The 15554-nt window shown below is 40.8% G+C and overlaps 1 protein-coding gene across 1 annotated transcript; it reads right to left on the reverse strand.

Annotated features, from left to right (window-relative positions):
- Positions 1 to 3134: 3134 nt before the first annotated feature.
- ATP6AP2 (ATPase H+ transporting accessory protein 2) lies at positions 3135 to 15327 on the reverse strand. Its single transcript, XM_057378235.1, has 9 exons — positions 15208 to 15327; positions 12330 to 12460; positions 9968 to 10090; positions 8468 to 8563; positions 8147 to 8284; positions 7777 to 7830; positions 6876 to 7025; positions 5730 to 5846; positions 3135 to 4932 (listed from the first exon to the last, which is right to left on the reverse strand). The coding sequence occupies exons 1-9, from the start codon at positions 15284 to 15286 to the stop codon at positions 4738 to 4740; spliced, it is 1083 nt and encodes a 360-aa protein (XP_057234218.1). The 5' UTR covers positions 15287 to 15327; the 3' UTR covers positions 3135 to 4737.
- Positions 15328 to 15554: the final 227 nt, after the last annotated feature.

Here is a 15554-nt window from a genome sequence, read left to right on the forward strand (position 1 = left end):
GCCTGCAGAAATGTTGGGATAGGCCCACATAAAAGAATTGGTACAGCTGTTTTTATGTATTTTTACCCTCTTTCTTTTTTCTACAGCAGAGACTAAAAGTGACAGAAATAGTTGAGAGCTGTTTTTTTTCCTTTCCAAGCTGATGCTGTACCACAGTGAGTATTCAGATTGATCACCTGCTGTAGGGTGTGGTTGGAGCTCCCATTTAGCTCTCCAGCATTCCAAATGCTCTGGCTGATCACTCGGGTATTGCATCAGACTTTTTTATATCAGTTGCTTGGGTACTTGGACCATGGCATTGTGAAGAAGTATTTAAAATACAGAGGGTGATCAGGTGAGTAGATTGGCAGCACTGAACTCATTCAAGGCTGTGACTCTACAGTGCTGAACATCAGCTACCAGCTAAAATACTGTGAATTTATTTATCTGAGCACTGCTTCTCTGCCCATGGCCTAATGAAAAGCATATGCTCACTAGATTAAGGACATGTAAATTTGTCATCACAAATTCATGCACTGGAGCATAATTAAGTGGAATTTGACTAYCTTTGTCATTTTGTGCAACCATTARTTTTGTTMCCCTTATGAAACATTTTAAACATTTTATGATGTGTATTCATGCCAAGAATTGAGCTATGTATTTTTGTTAATTTTGGGTGACAATACTAAATTTGATTGCCAGGGTCCCTTAGTGTGAATCCATCCCTCAGCAACACAGGAATCTCTTCAAGCTCTGAAAGCACACTAGCAAGGCAGGTCCCTACTTAAGGATGGGATTTATATTCCAGATGCTGTCCCCAGCCACCACATAGACAATACATGCCTTTTTGACCTATTCTAGAAAATAATTCCTGATAATTGTTACAGACATCCAGCAGAATCTCTACACTCCCAGAGCACTGAAGTCCCATGCATTCCTGGTTTTAGACAGCCCCATCTCCTGCCTGCCACACGCAGACACCATCTGTAGCTGCTTTTCCAGCTGCTCACATGGGAGAGGGCACCGGAGCAGACTGTGTGGATGCTTGGCTTTGTGTCATCCATCAGTTTCTGCTCTGTTTATTCGAGAGGAACAAGGCCACCTCACCTTCCTGTCCCCTGTCCCTCAGCTCTGGGCAGGCAGGACACGTTGCACAAGTCTGGGCAGAAAGACCAGGGTGGTGATTTCACACCATGAGCTGTTTGCAGTTCAGTTCTTCCACAGCAACACTCTGCATTCGTGGCACAACAGGACAGGAMATAAACTTCTGGGTTCCCTATTTTTTCCAGTTTCTTTTGTTCTGACAGATTTGAAATCATATAGTTCCACTTCTTTCTTCCTTCATCTGGCTTCTTTTCTGTCCTGCAATACTTTGTGTACATATGCTCTCCCTGCTTCTACAAAGATGAAAATTACTAAGAATATGGTTCAGAGCTTGCAGAAAAGAAAAAAAAATGCAGGAGAGTCCCAAACCCTCACTTGAAAAAAAAAAAAAAAATCTTTTCTAGAGAACATTTGTGACTTTTAGCAAAGCACCCATTTCATCATAGCCAAAAATTGCATCAATATAGGATTCAAAATGTYGTTGTTTTGGAAGATTTTTGTTTTKTAAGAGAGATGYTTCTCTCCTTACCTAGACTCTGGCAGGGTGCTTCTTGGATCCTTGAAGGGTGACCTATAAATCCCAGCAATCACTTGCCAGGTTGCTCAACATTTGCATTTCAATGTTTCTTCATTTCCACTTCCTTTTTTTAGACTTAACATTTACACATTGCAGATCTGCTTTAGGCTTCCCTTGCCTGTGTGTTGCTACAGCTGCAAGAACTCTGAAAGTTGCCATTCCTGCCACAGAGAAGTCTGGAAAGTCGAGGAAGGCACAAAGGATTATGCCTCCCTCTGCCAGGTTTAGACTTTGAGGCATTATTAAGAAAAAGAAGCATTCTGACTCTTAGAAGAACAATTTATTTTATGGCTTATTTTCTCTTTTCAACCTAAGTATCAAAAGCAATGCTCAGTCTTCAATTTGGACTTGGAATTCTCTTCTTCAGAGAACAGCTTAAATACACCCCAAGCCAAATGCTGACAAGACCAAGGTCAGAAGACCAAATCAAATACATGTCACCCTTTGTGCCAGGGGCCAAACTCCCCAAGCAAAAACTCTTTGGTGATCAGATCACTACTCCAGCAGCAGTTACATCCTAAATCCCACTGACAGCACTCTGGGAGACTTTCCCAGCCTAAAGAGAGCTGCTTGCTGCCAAATATTCCATAATGACCCACCCTCCTGCCCCTCTCACTTTGGGGATGCAGGATTCCAATACCAGCTGTTATTTTCCTTGCATCCCCTTCCTGCCTTGGCTTCTCCCTGCTGTCTTCCTTCACAGAACTCCACCTGACAGTTTTGCTGCTTTCCTTGTAGCTCTGTAACCCAAACCCTATGATTTCTGCCACATCACATAAATATTTTTACAATTTATATTCTTGAGGCTCTCTTAAAGAGAACTATCAAGAGTAGGTCTAGTGATGGCACTTCCATTCTAACTAACTTAATTCTAAGTATGAAATGGCTATTCCTGGCTCAGAATTGGAATTGTCTGTTTGATTAACAGTTATGGACCAATATTTTTGCATAATAAAGTATGTCCTAAATCAAATTAAAGTACAGTAGCTTTGGAGTGTTCAAAATGCTGCCTGTGTTGCACACAGGATTTGGTATTTAAGACACAGCACACATGACAGTTCTCAAAAGCACCTTTAGTACTGACTGGAGGCCTACAGCCATGAGAAGGAATAGTACTAACCAAAGTGGGAATTGGATTCGCCCTTCAAAGTAGTCTAAGACCAGCTTTAAAAACTAAAATAAGAACCTACATCAGCAGCTGGGAGCTGACAGGCAGAGACCATCTCAATGGCAGGTCCTGAATTTAATAAATTCTACACTGCCAACTTCAGACTGACTAAAATACAGCTGTTAAATGCTTACCATTAACCATACAGTCCCTTTAAACAACTAGTTCCTCTAAAGCTCTGTACCAGTGGAAGTGGACCATTAATCTGATCAAACCTCTGAAACCTTGCTATGGATAATAGACTTTTTATTTAGATACTGCACTGACAATATTTAGATACTGTATTAGCAATAAATCTACTCATAATCATTGACATAATCACTGTGTCCTACTTCTCACACCTGGCTGAGAGCCTTCCCTTGACTGCTATGGTGTTTCACAGAATGTTCAATAATTACACTCCTGTCAGAGAAACTGCCAGTGCAACTCTTCCTTTCTATCTACTGATATCAATCATCCAGATTAACTTTAAATGCCATTAAAATAATTTCAAGTGATTGTAACATATACCAAACTGGATTTCTTGGACCCAGGCAACCCTGCAATTTGCTCAATTTCATATTAATCACTATCCAGGATCTCCAAGACATGAATGACTTCAATGCCACCAATTCAGCCATTCCCAGTAAATGAGACTAATTCAGTGAGAACAACTTTTCTGCAAGTGGAATAATTACCTCCTAATAGCAGGTAAAGTTAAGCATATTAGAGGACAAGATAAAAAAAGTAGTTTCCATTCATGTTGCTGTAGTCTGGAAGATGTCCTTTTACCAAAGAGCAAATGAATTTCTAAGAAGGAGGTAGTTCTAAAAAAGACCCAATCCAGAGATCAACCAGTTGTTTTAACTACACTCATTATTTCATTTAGGAATATCTACACAAGACAATCTTTCTTCTGAAGGACAGTTAAAACTAAACTACTTCAGACTTAGGCCCACTGTCACACATCAGCTGCTGCCAGCACCTGCTCTGGTCAGCTGAACAAATACTAAACAGAAATAGCCACATCTACAAAGCCACAAAGAATAAATGCATTCCAGAACAACTGTTCTTTGTTTTATTGAACGATTGAAGCAGAACTATAATCCAGGTATACTTAAATCAAGTGTTGGTCCACTCTTATCATTGAAAAGAACTGGGTTTTTTATAACATCCACACAAATGGAAGGAACATGAAGCATCATTACAGGAACTTTCAACTGTACGTGATGTAAGACCATGACCAGACTGGTGCTACTTCAGGATTTCCAGACTCCACTGTACAGACCAGCCACAGCAGTGTTATTGACCTTCCAATCATTAAGTTCTGGGGTGATCCTTCTGTGTACAGCTCACCTGAGCCATCAACATGAGATCAAAATGCCATTTGTGCTACTAGAGTCCTAGTCTGATAGAAATATTTCCCTATTAACTATTTTACTAAAGAATATTTACCATCCTCTCTGAAGTTACATGTAACCATTATAAATATTTACATCAAACATTTACAGCTGGTTCATAATATACAACACAACGATTTAGCTATAATGTCTAATCCTCCAGTGTTAAAGTTTCAGACAACATGTTTGAAATGCTATCGTAATTTCAATTTATCTGGTTTGCACAGGCAGTACAGGGCATTTCAAAAACTCATGTTATATGATAAAAAAAATGGAATGATGTTACTTTAATAACAATTACTCTGGGGAGTGTTGTTTTGATTTTTTAAACAAGCAGATTTCAACTTCTAAATCCCATTCTGATGCTACTACTAACATTTAAAATAGTCTTGAGAGGGGAAAAAAATACTTAGAAATAAATACACCTTTAAAAAACTTCCACAATTAACCATGTCAGAATATTTGTTTTCCACACAGGTTAAAGGAGACCTTGCTCTTCATCATCTTCCCACGCTGAAATACAGTGCAGTTCAATCCATTCTTATCTTCTGATTTGTCATCCTATAAATAATGCTGTCATAGCCAGGATCCATGTTCCAGAGGTTGTAGGAGATAACTATCACAGCTAAAGCAAGACCTATCATCATCCACAGAATAATGTTGAAGATGACAGAGTAGTCGTAGTTATACGGATAGGCAAGGTTATATGGATTTTCTTTTTCAGGCTGCAATAAAGAAAATGTTTATTACTTTAAAGTGAGTTTGCACACCACACGTTGTGACTCCATCCAAAGTCTGAGCAACCTAAATAGGAGAGATGAATTTTTGTCTAGAAAAATGTGAAGCAAGGGCACAGAATGCTAAAGAGATGATGTGACTGGCATCAGTGGAATCCAAAGGAAGAGGGTGACAGGAGCCTCATGAAATGCAAAGGCCTGCAGCTGGGACAGAATAACCCATGAGACAGCACAGGCTGAGGACTGACCAGCTGGGCAGCTGCAGAGAGGGACTGCAGCTCACAACAGACAAGAGGAATGGGAGTCAGCAGTGTGCCTCTGAAATGCCACAGGGCATCTGCATCCTGGGCTAGGTCTGGATGCCAATAAGCCAAGGAAAACATGTTTCCCACAGCTGGGAGGCAGGACTTGGGTGCACTGGGGAGACAGCACAGAAGGAAATTCTAACAAGGCACAAAGGAAAAAGTTTTTACCATGAAAGTGGTTAAGGCTTTATGGCAAGAGAAGCTGTGGGACTCCCAGCCATGGACCTTCCAAGAAAAAGAACCTGAGCAACCTGATTTAACTCCTAAATTAGTCCCGCTTTGAGCAGTAGGTTGGACTGGATGACCTCCAGAGCCCTCCTCAACTGAAGTTGATGATTAAGTGAAGATCAAGACAAGTAAGTAAGTTGCACCCACACCTAAGTCATTGTATTTTAATCCTTAAAAAAGGTTACACGCAGGAGAACTGATACAATTTGGATCACTTTTAATAARTGAGGTATAGAAAAGTGCCTCTACTACCTGTGAAGACTGGAGAATGGAGCGAGTCTTCCTTGAGAGGGCAGAGTTAAACTCCTTCACAGCCACCACTTCTACTACTGCATTCCCACCATACAAATTGAACATCTCATCAGCAAACTGGAAAAGCAAAGGTGATTTAATTAAAAGCCTAGACTGTAGCCACGACTTAAGCAGGGTTTTGTTAGCAAGATGTACTAAAACATAAGATGGCAGCTTCAGGAATAATTATGGAAAGCTACAAAAGTTTACACTATTTTAGAATTTCATTAAGTGCCAACCTTCCCCTGGTTTACAAGGCATCTTTCAAACCCCAAATCACTGTTCAGCACAGTGTAGCTTATGCCTGCTTTCTGGGCTGAAACTTATTCTTTTATACCTTTTATAAAAGCCCCATTCCCAAATATTTTCCTAATTGGTGTCAGTCAGTTCCAACAAAATATTTGGGTTCTCAAACTTCCACCAGGAATCTATGAATCTGAATATTTTCATCTGGTCCAAACACTAATATGTCTAATATTTAAATATATTTGCTTAAAGCCAAAAAGGCCAAAGAGCAATGATTAGAGAAAAGAGGTATTTGGCTTAACAAATGTTTTTGCATTTTTTGATCAAGCTTTGGAAACTCTCAAAAGTGACTGATCTTGATAAAAATTTAACTAATGATTACATAAGACCTGCTGAAAAATTACTTTATTGAGCACACTGATGGATGAAGAGTAGTTAAAGTCTCAGAAATTTAGATTTACATAGCTTCGTGTGCAAGGATAAACTAACCACTGCACCCTGGAATAAAGACATTTCCACATTTCCAAGAGCCAGTTTTTGTGAGACATATTGGTGGTTTCAAATGCAAAGTGTTTAAGAAAAACAAACATATCAAATCATGTTGATATGTGGTTTCAATACRCCCCTACTCCTTTATGCAAAATATCTAAACACATTGTAGAATCATGTCAACACTCTCCAGAGAGGCAAACTATAACATTTGATTTTATAATTAAACAACAGCATTTTAAAAACCAAACAACAAAAMCAAGTATCAGGCAAACCATCACTCATGAAGTGCCAACTAATTCATTTGTAGCTAACACAAAAAAWWWTTTTCTTAGTATTATCATTAGTTTTTTCATTAGGTAGACAATATACCTTTTGCAAAGAGTCTACAAGAATTTGAGAGGCATCCTTGAACTGCTGAGAGTCTTCCCCATACCGTTTTCCAACCTCTTCCAAACCAGACAGTTCCAGGGAATACAGGTCTGGAGAGTGATCTTTGGCTAAGTGCTTGTGTCGAGACAGCTTTGGCACACCATTGAGGGCAGAAAGAAATTAATTCAGAAAGTAAGACAGCTTACTTTAAAAACATATTACATGAAACCAATTTACTGGGACTAATCCAGCCTCCTAATTTTTACAGTCATATCCCATATTAATTAGGAAATTGAATTCTTGCCAACTTAACTAGAAGATGTCCATAATTGTTTCTTTTTTTAACTCTACAGAAGAAAGCAGATGATCATTATGTAGCATCTGTTCCTAACATGAGGTTACATACACGTAATAGCTGTACTAAAAAGAAATATTATACTTATTGACATCAAAATCCTTGTTCTGTAATAGCTATAAAATAAAACTTGGAGAAAAGAAAAATGCATGGCTACAAGACTTAAATACTACAATTTCCTTCTTTGAAGCTGGCTTTTGCAAAGCCGAGTCAGTTGCAACTGCTACCTTGTGCTGCCCATGTACAAAAGTACTTTAAAATCCCACTGTCATAAACTAATACAATCCAAATCAYCTCAAAGGAGGGTAGTGACATTCTTGCTTCTCTCATACAGGTGAGAAAATGCAGCACTGATATTTGCCTGCACAAGACAACAGGCCCTGAAAACAAGGAATTTAATCCCATTATCCACCTGCTTTAACTGCAGCATTTCTAGCCTGCAAGACAAAACCAAGTTGTTCTATCTCACGACTRTGGCTCCTCTACCTTTAAAGATCTCTGAAGTTTGTGACACAAGACAGGGGAAAACAATTCAAAAAACCTTACCAGGCTTGCAATATCACGTAGGACTTGAAGTTCTGACAGGAAAAGCAAGTCAACCTGGGGGAAGAGGCAGAAAGAGACAGGTATCTCCYTTGATGAAACCCAAGTTAGGGAAATCTTGTTTTGTTGCAAGTATTTTATAGCAGTTGTCTGCTACAATATTAAGAAGATGCTAGAGGGAAGTAACTTTTTCAATAAAGTTACTTAGAGAAAAACCTTTGAACTTAGTTAATTCAGTTAGCAAAAATCAGGAGTGGGCTCTTTCAGGCAAAGAAAGAGGGAAGAAAAAGTGGGAAAGAAGAAAAGCACAAGCTAAGTAAGAATGTTGGAAATAAATCTTAAGTTTCCACTGATGGATGGTTGGGTTTTTTACCTCGTTGTTCCTGCTGAGGGAGTTGAGAGGGAGGGAGCTGAGGATGGAGTTGTCCTGGAACAGGCGGTTCCGCAGCTGGCGCAGTGTGACAGAGAGATCCTCAAACACGGAGTTGGCCTTGCCCACCATGTACACTCTCTGCAGGAACAACCACTGGTTACTCACAACAGAGGTCTGGTTCAGTTCCTCCAGTCACYCACTAATAATCAATCATGCTTGCAATCTCCAATCCAAAATTTCAGGCTATCAATTGGTTTTGCTCCAGCCACGCAAGTGGAAAGAGGTTTCACTATTTGGAAGCAGGACTGAAGCAATACTCACCTCCTCACTGGGGGCAAGCTGTAACACCACAGGTGTCTCCTCAGAGAACAGAGTATGAATGGCATTTGCAACRCTGTCCAGACTGAAAGGAACGGCCTGGAAAACAAAGTCTAGTCAGACTTCTGGGTTATAGCAGGGCTACTGATCTTAACTAAAAAGGTCTGGAAAAGTAAAGGGCAAGCACATTTCCCATTATTTATTATCACTTTGGAACCTATATGCAAACCAAAACATCACCTGTGTATCTAGGAACAGACATTTTATTTGTATAGATGGCAGACAAAATAYATTCGTAAGAACTCCAAGAGACCATGACTTGAATTAAGAGGCTTATTTAGGCTTAAGAGTATAGCTTTGTTTATCAGTAAAACAAGACCAACAAACAGAGAAACAATGCAACAGGGGAAGCACTCTTGTTGCAAATGGAAAGTTATGAACYACAGAAAACTGGTGGTTTGAAAATACACCAGAAAACTGGTGATGAGTGAAAATACAACAGCAGAAAGACCAACTGCTGAAACAAAAAAAGAGACATACAAAAAAACCTGCTAAAAATGGAAGATATACTAGCACAGTATAGTGCCATTACTGGCAAGCTAATAGCACTGCTAGGTTTTGTGAACACTTACTTGTCGGCTTTATCAAAAAAAGAAGCAGAATGGCACACTTCCATTCACTAAAGTGTCCTATGACAGAAGAGGCAACGGCATAAATTTAAACCSAGGAAATTTTACTGAACACAGGAAAGAAGTTTTTTGCTCCAAGGGTGGTTGAATACTGGCAGAGGTTGCCCATAGGTCATGGAGTCTCCATTTGTGGAGATGCTCATATTCTGACTGAACACAGTGCTGGTCAGCCTGCTCTGACTGATCCTGCTTGATCTGGGTGTTAAATTAAAGAATTTCCAGAGTTCCCTTCCAACCTAAAAGATTCTGTGTTGCTGTAAATAAGCCTGAGAAGCTTTAGCAAAGACAGATGGTGATATGTGRTGTCTTCTGTTGATTTCTTCTTGATACAGTATAATGGAATGGTGTCTCTAAGTGCTGTATTTCACAGTCAAGCACTTGAGAAAAACTCAAAAGACCACTTAAGAGGCCAATACAGTACATAAAAAAAATCAACACCATACAAAATATTATCACACACTCAGTTGAAGCAAAAAMCATAATAATTCTGACTATGAAATATGAAGTTACCATGGGAAGAGGTGGACTGGTACAAACATTAAAATTAGCTGTCTTTCAAGAAGAAGATGCTTTGGTCAAACAAGTTACTGAATGCAACACAYGAAGCCCTGGGGAATCTCAAAGGTCTCCTACCTTGTACGGAATCCTGAGTGTATTTTTGACCTATACAGCCTGATSCATAATTTTAGGGGATATGCAAACTTCAAGTGAAGTAGGAAATAAGTGAACATCGGCGGCTACAGTAGAAAATCATGTATYGTCATTAGACCACAGGGGTCCCAGGAATCAGACAGTTCCAAATGTGGATACTCACATTCTCAATGGGGTAGGAAAACCCCTTCACAGGCAACTTGTCCACGCCCTTCACTGTCACCAGCACAGTGGCTCGTGGTCGGTGAAACAGATCACCCACTCCCAGCCCAGGCCAGGGGAGGTCCTAGWACAAAACAGCAATAAAAATTGTATTTCACAAGGAARGAGTTCTTCCCACTRTTACAACRCAGCAAGTTATCAYCCTGTTAATACTTCTGYGCAGGACAATCTATTGGAAATGTCATGGGGAAGTAAGTTAATACTAGACTGCTTTCATACTGAGCAATGCCTCCAGTCAACCAYGAAGGAACTGTTAGTTTAAAAACTGCCACTAACTTCACAGCAAAGTCTACACTGAGAAAACTTCATATATAATGGATACATAAAGAGCTATTTCCCATAACTGAATTATAAATACTTTGGTCTGTATTTAATAAGTSAAGGCTGAACTTAAGATACCCACTAACATCTTGATCTTTTCAGTACAAGAAAGAAACAGTGGAAAGGAAGGGGAAGAGAGGGAAGTGTCAATCACAACAACAGGCAACTAAACTAAAATTCACAAATTTGCACAGAAACATGAGAAGAGTTCTTAGCAGCTTACTACAATTACAAACCAGTAGAAGCACAGTGGAGCCTGCCTGACTGGTTTATTCAGGCAGAAAATACAAATTCATCTGTTTGGAATAAAGGTGAACAGATTTCCCCATTTGTGTAAATGACATAACTGCCCTTTTTATGAAAGCCGATTTAATTGCATTCTAGAATTAAATATCAYTGACATTATGATTTGTATCACCTCACAGAAACAAAATAAAAACCTTTTAAAGCATCATCAGGGACAAAAATGGAGTTTAGTTTTGTTTTCCTTTAACAAGGGAGGAATACTGAATGACCGAGAATTCCCAATGTAATGCAGTAAGAATTCCAACTRCCCTGTCAGTTTATGGTCCTAGACTACACTTTGGATGTGAACTGCAAAAGGAGTGCCTGGGCCCTGCAGTACTCTCCTTACCAGGGCTGGAAGCTGCCTACACAGCGATCTCTGCCTTAGGGACAGTGTTTTCAGTAACCTTCAATTCCAGTGCTGAGCTAAATAATCATTCAAAAACTTCCTTCCCTGCCTGCTTCTAGGACCTGAAATTATACTAACAAAAAACTATTTCTAAAGGATGCTACAGACCCATCACAACAAAAAAATCCCAAGCTGTGGCAAAGGCACAAAGTAAGTACTGAAATGCTTTTTCATGCTTTCAATGATAACCATGACATATCGCTGGATGATCAGTGTGCCAAATGGCCAGAACTGACCAAACCCCACTGTTTTGCTGAGTGTTTTATAGRTACCACAGAMAAYACCATCCAATATATTAGCTTTTCTTCATAAAATAATCRAAATTTAYTCCTTAGCTGTACTACTCTCAGAAGWTGAGTTGCACTACTCATAGTGGTACTACTCATAGAAGTTTGTCACTAGTTTGATAACAAAAAAAAGCAGAATTTATTGACAACAAAGTGTTTTCGAATTCCAAAACACAGCCTAAGCAGCCTTACATTCCATCCAGCCYTATCAGACCTCCTCTCTAACTGACATGTGGAAGAAAAAAGAACTGACTGYCCTTACCAGCACTGTGAGAATGTTTCAGCCTGCAGATTTCAGTATCTGGCTGCACACAGACAYTGCCGAAGATATCTGGCTATTACACTTTCATTTACTGCCTCAAAAGCCATTCATCCCTGCTGAAGCCCAGCAAAAAATTCAGAAGGCAAGATGGAATCAATCCAAGGGCTCCTRCTCACATGGCCCACTTTAACATTGGTAAAGTTGTATTGGAATACTTAATGTGGAGAAACACTACCACAAATCATGTTTCCAAGGCTTTGGATTACTTACTAAGTTASTAACCTACTTGCTCTAACTCTGCTCAGCAGACAGGCTTGCTGACCTGACAAAATGCCTGCCTTGCCAAGCCATTTCTCAGTCTCCAGAGTACWCAGGATCAGAGCCCTACAGAGAACTTGCATGCAAGTTGTAACTGTGGTTCCATAGATTCTCACTTTGTGACAATGGGTGGGGGGATCCAGCACACAGCTGGGTCTCAGAGGAACTGAATAACAGCCCTGGAAAGCTTCTGCTGGATTCCTTCTACAGCTGGTGACTCAAATGAGCCAGTTAGCACAGCCTCTGGCTGCTCATATGACCAACACAGTTCTATCCTGGAAAGAACCTCTGACAAGTCATGCCTTCCTCAAGACAAACAGGGCAATACTTATATATTCCAGCACATGACAGGAAGGTTTGCATGTTGAGTGAGCAGGTCTGTAATTTCAGAGGCATTTCACAATCAAGATCTAGAACGTACTTCTTCAACAGAAAAGCCCATGGTCAACGCAGCAACATCTGGGATCCGCTCTCCAGGAATCGGCCAACTTCCATCCCGGAAAGCAACTGACTGAGGWGATCGTAAGATACTGAATTCACCACCCCATACACCTGAAAAACAAACAAAAAACTCTCAGAGCTCCTGCAAACTTTTCCTTTACATAACATGGGAAAAGAGCCTATTTGAGCTTTCATTCCTTCTTCCTTCTTCTCATGCCTATCAATTTATGGAAAGCAAGGACTGAAGACTCATAATTTTAACACTCGAATACAAAATAAGATTTCTACACAGCAATGAGTAAGAATGAACAGATCCCTAATAACAAAAGTGGGACAATTATTCAAATAACAGCACAGCACAGTTCTGTGTAACAGACTGCAAGTAGTGTTACAGTTCAGACCTGGTAAAGCAACCTCTCAGTGGAGCCAGGCAGACTCCAAAATCCTGTTAAGCTCACAATATACCAACACAGCTCTGTCTGCTTCCAGCACTGCTTGGCACACCACCTCTGTTCATGCAGGCAACAGCTAGAGCCACTGAGCCCAGATATAGGAAGTCCAGTGGAATTTGTCAGTGCTGGCTTAAACCAGACACTGCCAGAACAACCTGGCTGCTGCAGAACAGTTCTGGTGTCCCTGCTCTGCCTCCTCCACCAGATTACACGTGAGATGTTTGTCTTCCTTGGATGCAGTGCTGGACCTGAGCTGATTGTGTGGAGCCACAATTTGCAACACTTAYCATGCTGGGTTTTCACTTATCTGGGATCCCCCTTCACTCTATTTCCCATTACCTTGAATAGCAAAGTTGACTTAATGTGTATTTCTAAACTGTTTCATGATGACTCTAATTTACAGCATAATAAAACCAGAAAGGACTCCACAGAGATAAAAGATGAGCTTGTTTTAACCCATATTCCTATTTTAAAGTCACTCAGGCACAGTTGCAATACTGTGTACACCAAAATTTATATCAATAAATTTTAAAACTTATTTGGTGTATATAAGCAGTAACATGCATGATGCAAAATTTCAGGTATATACTCCCCAAAGAGCCATCAGAGTAGGTTTCCACCAAAAAACTGATTTGAYACAAGAAAGTCAAGTAATAGAGTAAGAACTATTTGCAGGCCTCTAAGTTAAAGTTCTAATTATACGAGTGACTGCACTTCAAAATTCCATCAATAAGGTAACTGTCTAAAGAAAATAAAAGTATTTATTCATATGATTACTGAAAATTGGTTATCAATTCAAGTAGCAATACACAATAGTTTTCCAGGGCATATACTAAAGGCTATTTACAAAAACAAAGCAATAGYAAACTAATGTGTTGCACAGCTAAAAACTTCCCTAATGTTAATTTAACTAATGTGACCTTGAAGATGCTGTTCCAAAGCCTGGGTCATGACCACACATTACAAAAGTTGACAGTAAATCTGAGCTAYGTTATGATAAACATGCCAAAGGACAAAGTGCTGAGATGCAGGTTGTGGAAGGGAAAAAAAGGAAGGGAAGAGGCCAAACCAACTGATATTCATGGAGCAGATTCAAGATGTTTTATTTAGATTGATGCATTCCTTGGGTGGCCTGCTACTAATTTTAATGGTGGATCAACACACATTTTGAATAACAAAAATGTTTCTAGACCAACTTTAAGTAAGAATTTACAAAATGGATACAAATGCACAGGATTTCACATGCTGCTCTCCACAAGGCTGTTACACAGTCACACATGTTATTTTGGACAACTGGCTTACTCAGGGAAAGAGTGCTCAGGTGGGCAAAATMAGAGCATTTACAACTAAATTTCCCTCACTAGACTTGTTCAAGATTTCAACGATTAACACTGAATTTGAAGTTGGGGRGAACACCAAATTCCCTCTRATTGCCTRTGGAACACTTAACTGAATTCCTRTCCCTCTTAAGTTGTACCTCAGGCTCTCAAAAGCCWTTGTGAACCCGCAGAATTAAGGAATATTGAGTGAGAACTATTCACAGGGCCTGAAAGTGCCACTGCAAGCCTGAATCGCATCAGGTAGGTAACAGAGAGGCTACACTGACCACAGAAACAGCTCAGCAAAACATGAAAATTTGGACAAAGTAACAAAATTATGTGTGTCTATCACAGAATCATCAAAGTTGGAAGAGACCTCTAAGATCACTAAGTCTAAATATCAACCCAGAACTGCCACTGTAACCCCTAAACCAGATCACCCAGTGCCAGACCCAGACACCTCTTAAACACCTCCAGGGATGGTGACTCCATCACCTCCCTCGGCAACCTATTCCAATGCCTCATCCTGGCAGTGAATTTTTTTTTAACAGCTGATCTGAATCCCTCTATGTCAGCATCTAAAACTGGATTTGAATATAATTATAAATAAATAAAGGAACTGAATAAAATAACATATTATATATAACTATATATGTGCACTATAGAAAATATACAATATATTATCTAAATTTACATAATTTTGTGATATAATTATAAAAATAATTTTATAAAACGAATTTACACAATAAAGTTACAGCAATTATAATTTAATATAAAACAGTCCTTGGATTGAAAGGCASAGGATAAACGGGTTCGAGCACCGTCTCTGGAGGTGGATGGGAGAAGGGGGGTGGGGCAGGGAGCTGCAGCACGATGACAGCCCCCGCTGCCAGCCCTCGGTCCTGAACCTGGCACACACAGACACACACAGACACACACAGCCCCCCTCACCTTCCCCCCTCACTCCCCGTCCCCGTGCCCCTTCCCCAGCGCTGCAGCCCGGCCCCTTTCCCACAGTCTCCCCCTGCAGCGGCCCTCTCCGCTCCCCTCGTCTCTCCCCTGCGCCGGCCCGTCCCCGCTCACCCACCAGCGACACAGGCCGCTGCCACCAGCGCCGCCAGCCCCAGGGCCGGGCCGGCCCCGCCGCGCCGCCCCATGTCCGCCATGAGCTGCCGCCGGGCCGAGCCGCCGGACAGACACCCGGCCGCCCCGCCCACCGCGCTGACGGACGGCCGTCGCAGCCAATCCGCGGGTGGTATTCAGCCAGGAAGGCGGGACCCAGCAGATCTGACCAATCGAAGGCGCAGCGCAGCCCGGCCCTGTCACGGGGCTGAGCGATCAGCTGTCCCGGGAGGCGGAGTCTGCACTTGAGTGGCATTCCCAYTTGGCCAATCAGATCGCGAGAGRTCTCTGCACCATTTTCCTCCCCGCACT

The sequence above is a fragment of the Malurus melanocephalus genome, unplaced genomic scaffold (assembly GCF_030028575.1).
Source record: "Malurus melanocephalus ecotype Western Australia unplaced genomic scaffold, MMel_1.1 scaffold_349, whole genome shotgun sequence".
Classification (NCBI taxonomy): Eukaryota; Metazoa; Chordata; class Aves; order Passeriformes; family Maluridae; genus Malurus; species Malurus melanocephalus.